At 35.6% G+C, this 16,429-nt stretch overlaps 4 protein-coding genes across 4 annotated transcripts; 3 read left to right on the plus strand and 1 right to left on the minus strand.

Annotated features, from left to right (window-relative positions):
* The first annotated feature begins 2,608 nt into the window (after nt 1-2,608).
* On the plus strand, nt 2,609-4,939 carry LOC114421655 (scaffold attachment factor B1-like). The gene is made up of 2 exons (XM_028387707.1): nt 2,609-3,035; nt 3,113-4,939. The coding sequence occupies exon 2, from the start codon at nt 3,298-3,300 to the stop codon at nt 4,618-4,620; it is 1,323 nt and encodes a 440-aa protein (XP_028243508.1). The 5' UTR covers nt 2,609-3,035; nt 3,113-3,297; the 3' UTR covers nt 4,621-4,939.
* Nucleotides 4,940-6,796: 1,857 nt separating this feature from the next.
* On the plus strand, nt 6,797-8,371 carry LOC114421661 (chalcone synthase 5). Its single transcript, XM_028387713.1, has 2 exons — nt 6,797-7,074; nt 7,196-8,371. The coding sequence occupies exons 1-2, from the start codon at nt 6,897-6,899 to the stop codon at nt 8,182-8,184; spliced, it is 1,167 nt and encodes a 388-aa protein (XP_028243514.1). The 5' UTR covers nt 6,797-6,896; the 3' UTR covers nt 8,185-8,371.
* Nucleotides 8,372-10,686: 2,315 nt separating this feature from the next.
* LOC114421664 (chalcone synthase 3) lies at nt 10,687-12,254 on the minus strand. Its single transcript, XM_028387717.1, has 2 exons — nt 11,980-12,254; nt 10,687-11,857 (listed from the first exon to the last, which is right to left on the minus strand). Exons 1-2 carry the CDS (start codon nt 12,155-12,157, stop codon nt 10,869-10,871), a joined length of 1,167 nt encoding a protein of 388 aa, XP_028243518.1. The 5' UTR covers nt 12,158-12,254; the 3' UTR covers nt 10,687-10,868.
* Nucleotides 12,255-14,328: 2,074 nt separating this feature from the next.
* Nucleotides 14,329-15,898, plus strand: LOC114421659 (chalcone synthase 1). The gene is made up of 2 exons (XM_028387712.1): nt 14,329-14,601; nt 14,724-15,898. Exons 1-2 carry the CDS (start codon nt 14,424-14,426, stop codon nt 15,710-15,712), a joined length of 1,167 nt encoding a protein of 388 aa, XP_028243513.1. The 5' UTR covers nt 14,329-14,423; the 3' UTR covers nt 15,713-15,898.
* The last annotated feature ends 531 nt before the right edge of the window (nt 15,899-16,429 follow it).

The following is a 16,429-nucleotide window of genomic DNA, read 5'->3' on the forward strand; positions in this document are numbered from 1 at the left end:
ATGAACATCAAATGAATCATTTTTGGCTCTAAGTTAAAAGTAACTTATATCCCACAACTTCTTAACAAGTTCAGTCATCTAACTTCTCCAAAATCAAAATTGAACATTAAATATATAGTATATTTTTAATTTAATTCATAATTATATCGCTTTCTTTCTTCAATTTGTAAGACGCATAAATAAAACCATCACCAAAATGTTTGTTTTATGATTAATTTCATGAAATAAATATATTTGATTTGTGGAAAATTATATAGTTGGCTTTATTATAACTAATTACTTTTAGCTTTTGTAAGTTCACTGTTTTTGTTATTCTTTTCTTTTACGAGAAGGTGCATTGCATTCAAGTATATCATGCGAGAAAGAAGAACTAAAACAGGGTCAATATTGACTTTGACAACAAATGGAACTTTTAAGTTTTAATCTTAAAATGACTTTATCTATTGATCTTTGTTATTTGACTTATGCTACACGATAGTTTTACTTTCATTTTCATTAATAACTAGTATTACATAGTATAAATATTTATTTTATATAATAACTAAAATTTCTGACATAAATAATCTTAATATTAAATTACATTATAATTAAAATTTTAATAAACAAATATTTTGGGCGGCGCTTTAGTATGCTCCAACGAACAACAATCTGATCGGGAATTGCAAAGTTGGTATAGTTTTATTATTTTATCATAATATTAAATTACATTATAATTAAAATCTTAACAAACAAATATTTTGAATATATAAATTATATTTCAGATTCATAATAAATAATTTAAATTGTGATATAAGGTTTATTTTTAACTACTGATATTTTAAAGAAATATTTAAATTTAATTTAAAATAGAGAGAAAAAAAACATAAAGATAAAAGGAGATAAGATTGTTTGAGATGATTAATTAAGAGAAATAGTTTTTAGCTGGTTGTGTTGGTAATTTTAGCACATGTGAGTAAATAAGCTTTAGGAAAGAGTTACTCGTTATAAAGAAAATATTAGTTAGAAAGTTTTTTTTCTTAAGTAAAAGACCACGAGTGTCTTTAACCTAGTAGGTTAAAGATTAATTTCGTTTGTGGTATGTAGTTGTTCCTGATTCAAGGGAATTTTGCATAAGATGGAAATCAAACACAAATTTTTTCACCAAATAGATAGTTTTTACTCACGTGAATACAACGAAATCTTATATTACTGCATCAATCCTTTGAATTAGTTTGAAAGTCTACTAAGTTATTTTTCTTTCTTATGAGTAGGAAAATTAAAAGAAACAAAGATAAAAAGAGGCTAATAGTCATACAATTGTGATATCATATTATGATACTAATGATCATGTATACATTTAGAATTATGATTGCATTTTTAATTTTGGAATTAGGGGTGAGAAGAAAATTCGTACTTGCAAATATTTGTGAGCAATATTTGTTATGAAAAAAATTAAAATGAATAGTTTAATAGCTATTCATGAGTAAAATAAATATATTTTTATATACTTATTAATGGAGTGAGGGTGGATAATAAGAAATCCATATCATGATTACCTATAATTTAAAATTACTTTAAATGTCCTTAATAATATAAAATAATTTTTCTGATTTATTTTTAGTATAAACATATGCTTCAAAAATTATTTATTTTTAATATAAATATATCTTTTTTTAAAATTATTATTTTTAATATAAATATATGTTTCAAACCTGATGTGATCTTTACTAGGAGCGGATTATTTGATACATGTTACAGAGTTTTTTAGATGACACCACTTTCAGGAAGATAAGTCATGGTAGACTCCACAAAGATTACCTTGATAAGTCCGAGATTGGAGTAGCGAGGAACTCAAAGATTAATTTTCACAAAATTTTTTTAAATGCCAAAAGTCCTTCTATTGAAAACGAACTTCATACATATAGAGTATCTAAATGAAAAGATAGAAATAAGCATATGTTTTTCAAAACAGTTTTGACCAAAATTACAACGAAAAAATTATAAATTAAAAAAAGAACATATTTAACATGGGTCTTCAAATTAGTTTGGGCCTTCAGCAACAATTAATATTCTTAATTAGTAGTGCCTTTGCATATGGGTATTCATCATTCTCCACTTGGATATTGTTAAGTATGTCTGTTACCATTTGTTGGAGGGTACCCGGTGACTGTTTGATCTTACGCCTGGTTATATATTCCTGTATTTAGACAGTTTTAGGATTCTCATCAAAATCTTTTTATTTCTTTATTTTTTTTTAGTTTTTTTTTTACTTAATATGAGTATTTAATGAAAGTATACATTGGGAGTTTATCTATGGTCTTTATGAATGTTGGATTGCATTAATTATTTCATTGTCATGCACAATTTGTCATATATCATACTTCCTTTCTTTTTATTTATAAGATCCAAATTTAAAATTATGTTTGTTTTTTTTATAAGACTCAATTTATAATGTTTATTATATTAATTATTTTTATACTAGAAATACTCTTCATTAAAAGAAAAAAAGAAAACATATCATTAAAAGTACTTATTGTCTTCTTACTTTCATCAAGTAATAGGTAGAACTTTTTTATCTTTATGCTTCAAGTATGCTGTTGCACTTGTCATGTTATTTTATTTCTGTACTTCGCACACATTTGAAGGTATGAAAGTAGGTAGAATATTGGATTCGAACCTGCGCGGGCAGAGCCCACATGATTTCTAGTCATGCCCGATAACCACTCCGGCATGTCCACAGAATTGAAGGCAACTTTTCATATTTTATATTTTTAGATATACAAATCCCCCCAAAAAAATCATCTGAAAAATTAGCTATTATTCTGGGAAATACAGCCGGAACATTTTCAGTCTCTGCTTTGGAATTTTGCAAGGGAATCGAATACGGTTTAGATCGTTCCCCACTTATGAACACAGCGGGAATCGTTGATGTTAGCTAGTTTTTCGTGACTTCATTCATTCCGTAGTGAATTATTGTTTTGATATTTTTTTTCTCGAGAAAACTTCACTTTCCCTGAAAATCACTCCGCTCTCCTCTCGCTCCGAAATCCGAAAAGGTAAGCATGCTCCATCCTTCTTCTTTCCCTTAGTTTTACATTTTCCGGAGAGATTCATTCGATTAGCCAACCGCTAGGTTAAAATCGCGGATTGAAAAAGCGAAATTCTTTTTGAAACAACCTGCACGATCTGCGCGTTCTCGATGCAATCAGAATCGCTATCGGAAAAGGTTTTGGTGCTCGCGGAGGAAGAGAAAGAGGAGGAGGAAGAAGAAGAGGAAAAACATAGCCAGAACGTCGGAGTAGAGATTATCGGTTACCGATGATTCCTCCGAGGCGGAAGAAATGGACCGAGGCGGAGGAGAAAACCCTAATCGACAAGTACGGGGAGCTGGTGGAGGACGGTTCGCTGGCTAAGATGCGGACGCGGGAGAAGAAGTTCAAGCCGATTGCTTGTCACGTGAATTCGGTGCATCACGTTCGCGATCCCGTGGCGTACCCTTGGCAGTGGAGTTGGAAGGACGTTTCGACGAAGGTGCAGAACATGCGGCACCAGTATTTGCTTGTGAAGCAGAAGATCAAGAGGCCCGAGTTTTCTGGGTCCGGAGGAGGAGGGGATTGTGATGATGTGAGTGAGTTTGACTGGGTGGAGGGGCTTACTCATTGGTCTAATTTTCTTAGGTATAAGGATGTGTTTGGGGATGTTGCACTTGTTGTTGGTGGTCATGGTGGGAATGAGTTGATGGGGATTGAGGATGGGGATCACGGGGATCGTGATGGGGATAATGGGGATGGTTTTCTTGCTGGTGGTGGGGGGATGGATATGGTTGAGTTTGGGCAGATGGGTCATTCCGGGGATGGGGATTTCGGGGCTGCTATGGATGGGGTGGACAATGAGGTGATGGGGTTGGGGTTTGAGTATGAGGCTGAGGAAGGGGAGGTGAATTACAATGGGAGTGGTGGTCGGGAGAGGGAGGATGCAGCCGAGAATGGTTTTGTGTTTGAGGAGGAAGGGGAAGTCACAGGGTCAAGTTTGAAGAAGAAGAGGAAGGCAGTGAAGGGGATGGAGAAGAAGGCGTGGAGGATTCTTGCTAACCAGCTGGGGCAGTTGAGGGAGATGGAGGCGCGGTTCGAGCAGCGTGAGCTGGAGAGGGAGCGTGATAGGCAGAGGAGGGAGAATTTGCGAGTGGAGCTTGATAAGCAGTGGGAGAAGAAGCTTGAGGAGAGGGACAAACTTAGGAGGCAGAGGATGGTGGAGTGGGAAGCTATGGAGAAGGAAAATGAAGAGATGGAAAGGAAGAGGAGAGAGGAAGAGTTGATTCATGAGAGGGAATGGGAGGAGGGAATGAATTGCAGGAGGCTGGAATGGAAGAAGAGGGTTGACGAGATGCTGAGCCAGCACCGAGCAGAAATGGGCCAGATGCAGACTCGTTTTCTTCATGAGCAGCAAAATCTTACTAACCAATTGCTTGGTATATTCTCGCAGTGGCCTGCCCAACCCGCTGGCCTATCTGATCACACTAGTGCTAGCAACCATTATCTTTCACATATGATGCAAAATTTGCATCATGTGAATGGAATTGTTCACGGTGACGCTAGGGTTGAGGGAGATAATCAAGAAGATCAATTCATTGTTGATGGATGAAGTATCTCTTCCATTTTGTGTATCTGCTGGGGAAGTCCAGGAATATTTCTGTTACAAGTGGCAAAAAGTGCACATAATTGTTGAATGCATTCTTAATTGTACTTTCTTCAATTAGGTATTGTTGTATACTATTATAATATTTTAGTGTAACTAATCAATATAAATAATGTTTTTTTTCCTTGTTTTCGTCCGTACTGAACTTTGAAACTCAGAAACTGAGTGTAAAGGTCACATTTTTTGTCCAATACATGCTTTAATGCTTCTATTCAAACCATCTATTATCTGAAGCCTATAAAATGTAAATACATTCAAGGAGTAATTTTCTGTTGGTTCTTTAATCTGCAATCCAACTTATTGTAATGCTAATGAAACAGCATATGACATTTAGCCTTATTCATCCTCTGTTATTGTTTTCTGCTATACTTTAGCTAAGTTCATGTCCTATATTCTTTCCAAATATTCAGTTATAAGTTAATCCTTGCCTTGTTTTAACCCTTATGCACATGTCAGATGTGTTACTGTGTGTTTGGTAAAATGAAATTTGAAATTTAATTATCTTTTTTCCTCCTTACATTTTTATTCTTACAAAGTTCACCTATACTCTGGCATGTTCTCCTGTGTAATCTTTAATTGCTGGATCTTCTTCATATTTGATTACAAGATTATAGTAGGAGCTATGAATGAAGTTGATTCAGAATTATACTAGAATTTTTATAATTTTTTGTTTCGTTTCATGTTTTGATAAATGTTTATTTATTTAATATTAACTGGTATACACACATCTCATGCCCTAACTCCTATATACACACCTGTTGTTACCCATACCAATGTGATGATAATGGGAGTGAGCATTTGCAAACAATGCCCATTCACAACTTTCAATTCTGTTTACTAGAGTTCTTTAGTAAGTTGTTTAACCACGAGACATAACATTTGTCTTATTTTATAGTTACTAAGTTCAACTATTTATATTGTCTTTCACTTGCAACCATGTTTATCCCTATATTAATTTGTAATTATCAAATGTTGCCCGATGATAAATTTGGCCCCAAATATTCCAATTTCCTGTACTTTTTCTCCGGTAGAAGTTTCCATTATTTTTAAAATCTTACACAAACATGATTCAGTTTGGATAAAATTTCTTAACAAGCATTTATAGGTAAAGAAAATAAGGAAGCAGAATAAATCGATTTTCAATTTTGATTTTGGAGAAGTTAGATGATTGAACTTGTTAAGAAGTTGTGGGATATAAGTTACTTTTAACTTAGAGCCAAAAATGATTCATTTGATGTTCATATTTCATTCTGAAAGTAGACTTGCATCAAGTTAACTTAAGATAAAATAATAAAACTATACCAACTCCCCAATTCCTGATCAGATTGTTGTTCGTTGGAGCATACTAACGTAAAGCTTCATCACCCACTTATTCCAAAGATAAAGTTCAGTTTAATCCCCTCCCAAACCAAATAAATTATGAAGTAGTTCACAGCCACACATGTCTATAATCTCAAACTAATATTTATATAACACATATTAAAAATTATTAATTTATGATTACTTGATTATATATTACATAAAAATTAATATAGTGTAAGAACCAAGATAAATCATAATCATTTAATAATTTCTCTTCAGACCAACATAACCACGACCAGTTTCTTTCATGAGAGAGAAGATAAGAGAAAAAATGTTTTTCAATTTTTTTTAAAAAAGAATTTAATATTAGTCTTTGAAATTTTTAAGCACCATGGAGGTGAAAAAAATAGATATCCATATAATGGACAGGATATCTGAATTGCAAAAAAATCATGAATCTCTTGTTTAAAAACAGTTTTATTTAAAACATTTATTTTTTATTGGAATGTTTTCAAGATGATAAATGAGACAAATCAATCAATCAGACTTGGTATTAAAAACAAATAATTTCCTCGTGACATTTTTTTTTTCATAAACATAACTCAACTAAAGAAAAAAAAACAGAAAATTAAAACCCGGTTATTTGCTGATCATTAGGAAAAGAAAAAAAAATGGGTTGGTAAGTATAACTATAATGGGGAGAATCAGCGGTCTACTTAGACATGCGGTGGGTGCACACCACAAGCGCAGTCAGAGAAAGGAAGCATGCACTGCATCTACCTTAATCTACCTACCCACACTTTTCTATATATATATATCCACCCTTCCAAGCCACTTTGCAACATCCATCCAAGCCTTTTCTTTCGTAGATAGCTACTACTTCACTTTCATCCTTTGCTCCAGAAAATTAACTAGCTAGGATGGTGAGTGTTGAAGAGATTCGTAAGGCGCAACGTGCAGAAGGCCCTGCCACTGTCATGGCTATTGGCACCGCCACTCCTCCCAACTGCGTGGATCAGAGTACCTATCCTGACTATTATTTCCGCATCACCAACAGCGAGCACATGACCGAGCTCAAAGAAAAATTCAAACGCATGTGTAAGATATCTCTCTCTTTTATCCTATCTTCATTTCATTATATAATATGCATGTTGCTTATTTCCAACATATACCTTTGATTTCATTAATGATATCAATGAAATTTAATTTATTATTTCAGGTGATAAGTCGATGATTAAGAAGCGATACATGTACTTAAACGAAGAGATCCTGAAGGAGAATCCCAGTGTTTGTGCATATATGGCACCTTCGTTGGATGCAAGGCAAGACATGGTGGTTATGGAGGTACCAAAGTTGGGAAAAGAGGCTGCAACTAAGGCAATCAAGGAATGGGGTCAACCCAAGTCCAAGATTACCCATCTCATCTTTTGCACCACTAGTGGTGTCGACATGCCTGGTGCTGATTATCAGCTCACTAAACTATTAGGCCTTCGTCCCTCCGTCAAGCGTTACATGATGTACCAACAAGGCTGCTTTGCCGGTGGCACGGTGCTTCGTTTGGCCAAAGACCTCGCTGAAAACAACAAGGGTGCTCGCGTGCTTGTCGTTTGTTCTGAGATCACCGCAGTCACATTCCGCGGCCCAACTGACACCCATCTTGATAGCCTTGTGGGTCAAGCCTTGTTTGGAGATGGTGCAGCCGCTGTCATTGTTGGATCAGACCCCTTACCAGTTGAAAAGCCTTTGTTTCAGCTTGTCTGGACTGCCCAGACAATCCTTCCAGACAGTGAAGGGGCTATTGATGGACACCTTCGCGAAGTTGGTCTCACTTTCCATCTCCTCAAGGATGTTCCTGGACTCATCTCCAAGAATATTGAGAAGGCCTTGGTTGAAGCCTTCCAACCCTTGGGAATCTCCGATTACAATTCTATCTTCTGGATTGCACACCCTGGTGGACCCGCAATTTTGGACCAAGTGGAGGCTAAGTTAGGCTTGAAGCCTGAAAAAATGGAAGCTACTAGGCATGTGCTCAGCGAGTATGGTAACATGTCAAGTGCATGTGTGCTATTCATCTTGGATCAAATGCGGAAGAAATCAATAGAAAATGGACTTGGCACAACCGGCGAAGGCCTTGACTGGGGTGTGCTATTTGGTTTCGGTCCTGGACTCACTGTTGAGACTGTTGTACTCCGCAGTGTCACTGTCTAATCATATATATTGAGCAAGAACACAGATCCTTCTTTTCTTCTTATGTATTATTGCTTTTTTAGTTTGAAAAATGTATTCTTTCTCTTTTGCTTTCTCACATTCTTCTTTTTTGTATACCAGTAAACACTAAACGAGAACACATCTTATTATTAATGCAATTAAGCTTATACACAATTGATCTATACTATACAGTTGCAAAGTGAATATCTTCTATTTTATTTTTACCAATTTCATCTCCAACAAAAGATTCTTCGTGATTGTGTATAAATTGGACTGTAGAACTGTCTGGAATTATGTGGTTTGTGTAAAGAGAGTTGTGCCGATTAACTTAGTCCAGTTTAGCTTAAAATTTTCTGTCTTGGGTGAGTTATTTGACTGTGATATACAACATTATATGAAACAGATCAATAAGTATCAAGTAAACCGCAGTAAAAAAAAAAGTATCAAGTAAACCTAGTAGCTAAGAAAATGCACTTCCTACGTCATCTCCGGAGGACTCTTGCTCAAAAGAGGTGGAAGTCTTGCTATGGAGATTTATACGGACGAAAATTATGTAGATTCAGTAAGGGATATGTTGGAAAACCACCTTAATTGCCGTCAGTCCTATCCTTCTTTAGTTGGGGCCTCTTTGGGGTTGCCTTAATTGAAACTTCAAGGATGATGGTTTAGTCCCACATCGAATTAAAGATGTGGTTTAAATAAAACTTGGACGATCTTCATTTAACGTCGATTTTTTGGGGTTGATTTAGTCCCTAATACTAAGAAAGTATCCTACCATTTTTTTAGCCTATTGGGCCACCCACTATTGAATTGTTATTGGACCAACCACATATTTCCTGTTATTCTTGATTATCAGTTGCCTAAATAGGAAGACTCTTGAGTCATGATTGTATTGCAAAGTAAGCAATGATACATTTTTCTACAATTAATTATCTTCAATAATATGATAGTATTGTTTTTATCATATTATATATAGTTTGTATTTGTAAACATATTATAATTTATGACTAAAACAGGTCGGTGATAAGGAACATTTTTATCAGAAAATAACTACTAATTCTAACATTGGAGCCTATACTATACCTGGTAGGTGATATGGATATCCCCCCATAAACGTGTTAATACCTACACACACGTGTTATATGTGGTGAAATAGTTAACTGATGTAAAATCAATAATCCGAAATGATGACCATACTTTTTGTCCCAACTGAGATTTAATTCTTTAAGTAATCAAGATAGAAGTGCATTTTCTTAGCTACTAGGTTTACTAGATATTTATAGTTTGTCAGATTTTAAGGGTGTGATAAGAATTACAACTTGGTTGTGACAGGTTATGCTAATGACAAATAAATGCTAATGAGATATCAAAATTATGCTTTTATGTGCAAGGTTTTAAATGGTCATTCGGTTTTAAAATGCTCATTACATAAGTAAATTGGTTGGTATTAATACATCACAAAACTCCATGACTGAAACAAACTAACAAATGTCCCTAAATTGTGACAGATTTCACAATAAACCAAGGCCCCTAAAACAGAATCAAATTGGTACAGACGTAAAAAAAAATTGACACACCATAACCAGAAACAAACTAACATACCATGATTAGAATCATATTGGTATACAATGGCCAGAGCAGCAGAGCCAAATTGGCACCCCATGAGATTGTGATAAATTTCACAGCACACCATCACCCGAACAACAAAACCTAAATGATACACAGATAGAACCAAATCATAAATTACAATAAGATAAAAACTGAAACAAATTGTGTCACAAATTTTACATATTGAATCAGAAGCACACCATAAACTACAATCTGATAAAAACTGCAATCTGATACTCAACCAGAAGCACAAGATAAACTGGAATATGATAAAAACTACCTAAAGTGATAAACTGCGTTATGATATTTCATATATTAAATCAAAAGCACACAATGAAAATGTAATACAAACTGAAACAAATTGAGTAATAGATTTCACATATTGATGCACACCATAAGCTGCAGCATGATACCAACTGAAACATAAATTCTAACCTTAGAGCCCATACTACACCTCATAGGTGGTATGGAACATTTATTTTAAAGTGTTAATACGAAGTCATGGATAAATGTTATCTATTGTGGTTAAGTAGTTAACTCTTGTAAGGCAAATAATGCGAAGAGCAGTCCAACCACTTTGTCGACTTAGATTTTGTTCATTAAGTAATCAAGGTAGGAAGTGCAATTTCTTACCTACTAGGTTTACTTGATACTTATTAATCCCTTTTTTATAATGTTTTTCTCACAGACTCACAGTTAGATAACTCAATCAACACAAAAAAAAAAAAAAAAAATTAAGCCTAAGTGGACTACGTTAATTGGCACTATTCTCTTTACACAATTAAGCCATAAACCTGCAAAGTTCTACAGTCACTTTTATAGCAAGTCACAAAGAATCTTTCAATAAAGATGAAATTGGACAAGAGATATTCACTTTGCAACTGAATATATAGATGAATTTTGTGAAAACTTAATTGCATTAATAGTAATATAACATGTTCTTATTTACTGATATAAAAAAAGAAGCATGTGAGGGAAGCAGGGAAAAAAAGGAAGAGAAAGAATACATTTTTCAAACTCAACATGAAAGAATGAATAAGAAAGAAAAGGACTTGGTCTTGCACAAGATATATGGATTAGACAGTGACACTGCGGAGCACAACAGTCTCAACGGTGAGTCCAGGGCCGAAACCAAATAGCACACCCCAGTCAAGGCCTTCACCGGTTGTGCCAAGTCCATTTTCTATTGATTTCTTCCTCATTTGATCCAAGATGAATAGCACACATGCACTTGACATGTTACCATACTCGCTGAGCACATGTCTAGTAGCTTCCATTTTTTCAGGCTTCAAGCCTAACTTAGCCTCAACTTGGTCCAAAATTGCGGGTCCACCAGGGTGTGCAATCCAGAAGATAGAATTGTAATCGGAGATTCCCAAGGGTTGGAAGGCTTCAACCAAGGCCTTCTCAATATTCTTGGAGATGAGTCCAGGAACATCCTTGAGGAGATGGAAAGTGAGACCAACTTCGCGAAGGTGTCCATCAATAGCCCCTTCACTGTCTGGAAGGATTGTCTGGGCAGTCCAGACAAGCTGAAACAAAGGCTTTTCAACTGGTAAGGGGTCTGATCCAACAATGACAGCGGCTGCACCATCTCCAAACAAGGCTTGACCCACAAGGCTATCAAGATGGGTGTCAGTTGGGCCGCGGAATGTGACTGCGGTGATCTCAGAACAAACGACAAGCACGCGAGCACCCTTGTTGTTTTCAGCGAGGTCTTTGGCCAAACGAAGCACCGTGCCACCGGCAAAGCAGCCTTGTTGGTACATCATGTAACGCTTGACGGAGGGGCGAAGGCCTAATAGTTTAGTGAGCTGATAATCAGCACCAGGCATGTCGACACCACTAGTGGTGCAAAAGATGAGATGGGTAATCTTGGACTTGGGTTGACCCCATTCCTTGATTGCCTTAGTTGCAGCCTCTTTTCCCAACTTTGGTACCTCCACAACCACCATGTCTTGCCTTGCATCCAACGAAGGTGCCATGTAAGCACAAACACTCGGATTCTCTTTCAGGATCTCTTCATTTAAGTACATGTATCGCTTCTTAATCATTGACTTATCACCTGATCGAAATAATAAATTAAATTTCATTAATATCACTAATCAAATCAAAGGAATATGTTGAAAATAAGCAATATACATATTGTATAAAGAAATGAAGAAAGGAGAGAGATATATATCTTACACATGCGCTTGAATTTTTCTTTGAGCTCGGTCATGTGCTCGCTGTTGGTGATGCGGAAATAATAGTCAGGATAGGTACTCTGATCGACACAGTTTGGAGGAGTTGCGGTGCCAATAGCCATGACAGTGGCAGGGCCCTCTGCACGTTGTGCATTACGGATCTCTTCAACACTGACCATCCTAGCTAGTTAATTTTCTGAAGCAAAGAATGAAAGTGTAGTAGCTAGGAAAGAAAAGGCTTGGATGGATGTTGCAAAGTGGTTTGGAAGGGTGGGTATATATATATGAATAGATAGACAGTTGAACTTGAAGTGGGTAGGTGAGTACTGAGTAGATGATGAGCATGTTTCCTCTAACGAATTGGCTGTGTTCTGTGTTTTCTCTCAACTATATTGTACACTGCATGACTATGTTGACTGTTGACTATCCCATTATAATGATTATATATATACCTTACAAATTTGATTAAAAACACGTTAAAATGATTCTCAAATAAATAGATTTGGATAAAAGGACATAGTCATTTGTTGACAGAGAAAGGATATAGTCATTGACATTATAAAAAGGGAGTGTATCGTATCAACATCATCAACAAAGTAGCTTTAATGTTAATAGTATTTAGTAATTCAATTTGATTTGGATTGATTCAGTTATTTCTGGCAAAACTAAAATCGACTCCAATCCAATGAACAATTTTTTTTTTCTTGAGATGCAAAGGATAGAAATATTATTAAAAGCAGCTTAGCTGCACAAGTTGTGCCCCTACTGAAAGTTATATCAGAATACAATTTTGCTGTGCATCAAAGCTATCTACCAGCAACATGTTGCATAATTACGAAAAAAATAGCTTTATCTTGCTGAACTTGGCAGAGCCTCTAAACATTTACGAATAATTCAGCCATCCGATTATAGAACATAACCACGAGAAAATAAAAGCAACCACCTATCGCTATCAGCAAACCAAATGAAGCACCAGTTGAACGCCTTGTATTCCCACCACCGAATACCAAAATTGAATAAATTTGATTTTGAGAAGAAAAAAATTGCTTATTATTATTGTTGATGTGAAATCCACAGAACCTGTCACACATAAACCCATTCCAAACACTGATGCTTCCCAAATTGCATTCGATGAAAATGCTGACCCAATCATCCTTAAAGTTTCCCAAAGGTTTTCTCGATCTCACTAAATTAAATTCAACAGGAATTAGGTTGGGTTTTAATTTTTATATCTGTCTTTATTAATCGGATAAGTGAACAAATTCGTAAAAGTAAAAGCGTAAGACGCTGTTAATTTAGTCTTGAAAGTGCTAAAATGACCAAAGGTAACTCATTTTAATCCAAAGTTTCAAAGGTCATGCGATGTAAATGACAATAATAACATACTTTCGAAATTAAAATATAATATAGTTAAATTAAATTTAAATACTAAAATAACAACATAGGAAATTTTAGGAACATTTTTTGTTTTCTTGAGAAAATAAACTTTGTTGTTATTTCATTTTAAATACAAACCTAATTATTTAACAAGAGAATCTATGTTTGATTTTCCACCGTATGTAGTTACACATAGGCTTAATTGCACTTTTTATTTTTAATTTTTTAATTTTTAGTGAATTTTATCCCTAATTTTTTAATTTGACACATTTTATTTTCAATTTTTAAGAAACTTGTGAATTTTATCCTCTATTATTTATCTATTTATAAGCACAAAAGTTGGGGTAAAATTTGTCAAAAAAAATTAAAATTAAGGATAAATTTTGTCAAAAAAATTTAAAGTTGGAATAAAATTTGGCAAAAACTAATAAGTTAGGGATAAAAAAAATATAATTATGTAACTAGTAAAGTGATGAAGGATAAAATTTGTAGGATTATTAAAAGTTGAGATAAAATGTCCAAAATTTAAAGATTAAGATAAAATTCGTCAAAAATTAAAAAATTAGAATAAAAAATATAATTAAATCTAATGTTTAGTTTATCTATAAGAAAAATTTCAAACCTGACCCCATCTTATTGCAATGCATAATGGAGTGGGTCAGTCCTTCCATAGGATCACCCTGGAGGCCACCCCCCTTTTTTTTTCCCTCTATGACCTTCACCATTGACTTTTCCTAATCATCAATTCATCACTTTCGTGGCTTCTCCTAATGAAAACGTGTTGATTAAAAAATAAACAAAAAACCAAAAATATTGGGTTGTTAAAATAAGAGAGTAGTCATCAGTCTACGTAGCCATGCGGGGCACCACATAGTTGAAACAAAGCGCAGCCACGAGTCAGAGGAAGCATGCATAGCATCTACGTACCTTAGCCTACCTACCAATATCAACTATCTATATATATCCACCTTTCCAAATCACTTTCCAACATCCATCCCCATCATCATATCATACCCTTTCTATCCTACTTGCTACTTCCCACTTCCATTCTTTTCTTAACCAGCTAGGATGGTGAGTGTTGAAGAGATTCGTAAGGCGCAACGTGCAGAAGGCCCTGCCACTGTCATGGCTATTGGCACCGCCACTCCTCCCAACTGCGTGGATCAGAGTACCTATCCTGACTATTATTTCCGCATCACCAACAGCGAGCACATGACCGAGCTCAAAGAAAAATTCAAGCGCATGTGTAAGATATATATCTCTCTCCTTTCTTCATTTCTTTATACAATATGTATATTGTTTATTTTCAACATATTCCTTTGATTTGATTAGTGATATTAATGAAATTTAATTTATTATTTCGATCAGGTGATAAGTCGATGATTAAGAAGCGATACATGTACTTAAACGAAGAGATCCTGAAAGAGAATCCGAGTGTTTGTGCTTACATGACACCTTCGTTGGATGCAAGGCAAGACATGGTGGTTGTGGAGGTACCAAAGTTGGGAAAAGAGGCTGCAACTAAGGCAATCAAGGAATGGGGTCAACCCAAGTCCAAGATTACCCATCTCATCTTTTGCACCACTAGTGGTGTCGACATGCCTGGTGCTGATTATCAGCTCACTAAACTATTAGGCCTTCGCCCCTCCGTCAAGCGTTACATGATGTACCAACAAGGCTGCTTTGCCGGTGGCACGGTGCTTCGTTTGGCCAAAGACCTCGCTGAAAACAACAAGGGTGCTCGCGTGCTTGTCGTTTGTTCTGAGATCACCGCAGTCACATTTCGCGGCCCAACTGACACCCATCTTGATAGCCTTGTGGGTCAAGCCTTGTTTGGAGATGGTGCAGCCGCTGTCATTGTTGGATCAGACCCCTTACCAGTTGAAAAGCCTTTGTTTCAGCTTGTCTGGACTGCCCAGACAATCCTTCCAGACAGTGAAGGGGCTATTGATGGACACCTTCGCGAAGTTGGTCTCACTTTCCATCTCCTCAAGGATGTTCCTGGACTCATCTCCAAGAATATTGAGAAGGCCTTGGTTGAAGCCTTCCAACCCTTGGGAATCTCCGATTACAATTCTATCTTCTGGATTGCACACCCTGGTGGACCCGCAATTTTGGACCAAGTTGAGGCTAAGTTAGGCCTGAAGCCTGAAAAAATGGAAGCTACTAGACATGTGCTCAGCGAGTATGGTAACATGTCAAGTGCATGCGTGCTATTCATCTTGGATCAAATGAGGAAGAAATCAATAGAAAATGGACTTGGCACAACCGGTGAAGGTCTTGACTGGGGTGTGCTATTTGGTTTCGGCCCTGGACTCACCGTTGAGACTGTTGTGCTCCGCAGTGTCACTCTCTGATCATATATATTGAGCAAGAGAACAAATCTTTCTTTTTTCATATGTATTCTTGGCTGGCCGGTTTGAAAAAACGTATTGTGTTTCGATTTTTTTTCCCCTGCCCTGCAAATGCTTCTGTTTGTATACTAGTAAATAACAACTTGTTATACTATTTTTTCAATTAAGCTTACACACAAGTTATCTATATATGAAGTTGCAAAGTGAATATCTTTTGTCCAATTTTATCTTCATTGAAAGATTCTCTATGATTGATGATAAATTGAACTATAGAACTGTCTCGAACCAGGTTTACTTATGGGCTAATTGTGTAAAGAGTGTTGTGTATGAGTTATCTGGGTGTGTGAGAAAAATTATACAGAAGAATTCAATTAGTATCAAGTAATCGTGGTAGCTAATAAAATATACGTCCTACCTTGATTACTTAAAGAACGAAATCTTAGTTGACACAAAAGTATGGACAGCGTTAGAAAAAAAATATAAAAAATATTCCATATCACTTACCAGAGTACAGGCTTCAAGGTTAGAATTTGGATGATGAATGGTTTAAGAAAAGATTATAAGCTTCCAGTTTTTCAGAAGAATGGGGAAACCAACCTCGACGATATTGAAGCTGTCTTTAAAGATTCTGAAGTATGTTGAAGATAATTAGACATGATATTGATATTGATTTTCTGTGAGTTCTGGAATATTATCTCATAAAGGATTTTGCATGTGTTT

The sequence above is a fragment of the Glycine soja genome, chromosome 8 (assembly GCF_004193775.1).
Source record: "Glycine soja cultivar W05 chromosome 8, ASM419377v2, whole genome shotgun sequence".
NCBI lineage: Eukaryota > Viridiplantae > Streptophyta > Magnoliopsida > Fabales > Fabaceae > Glycine > Glycine soja.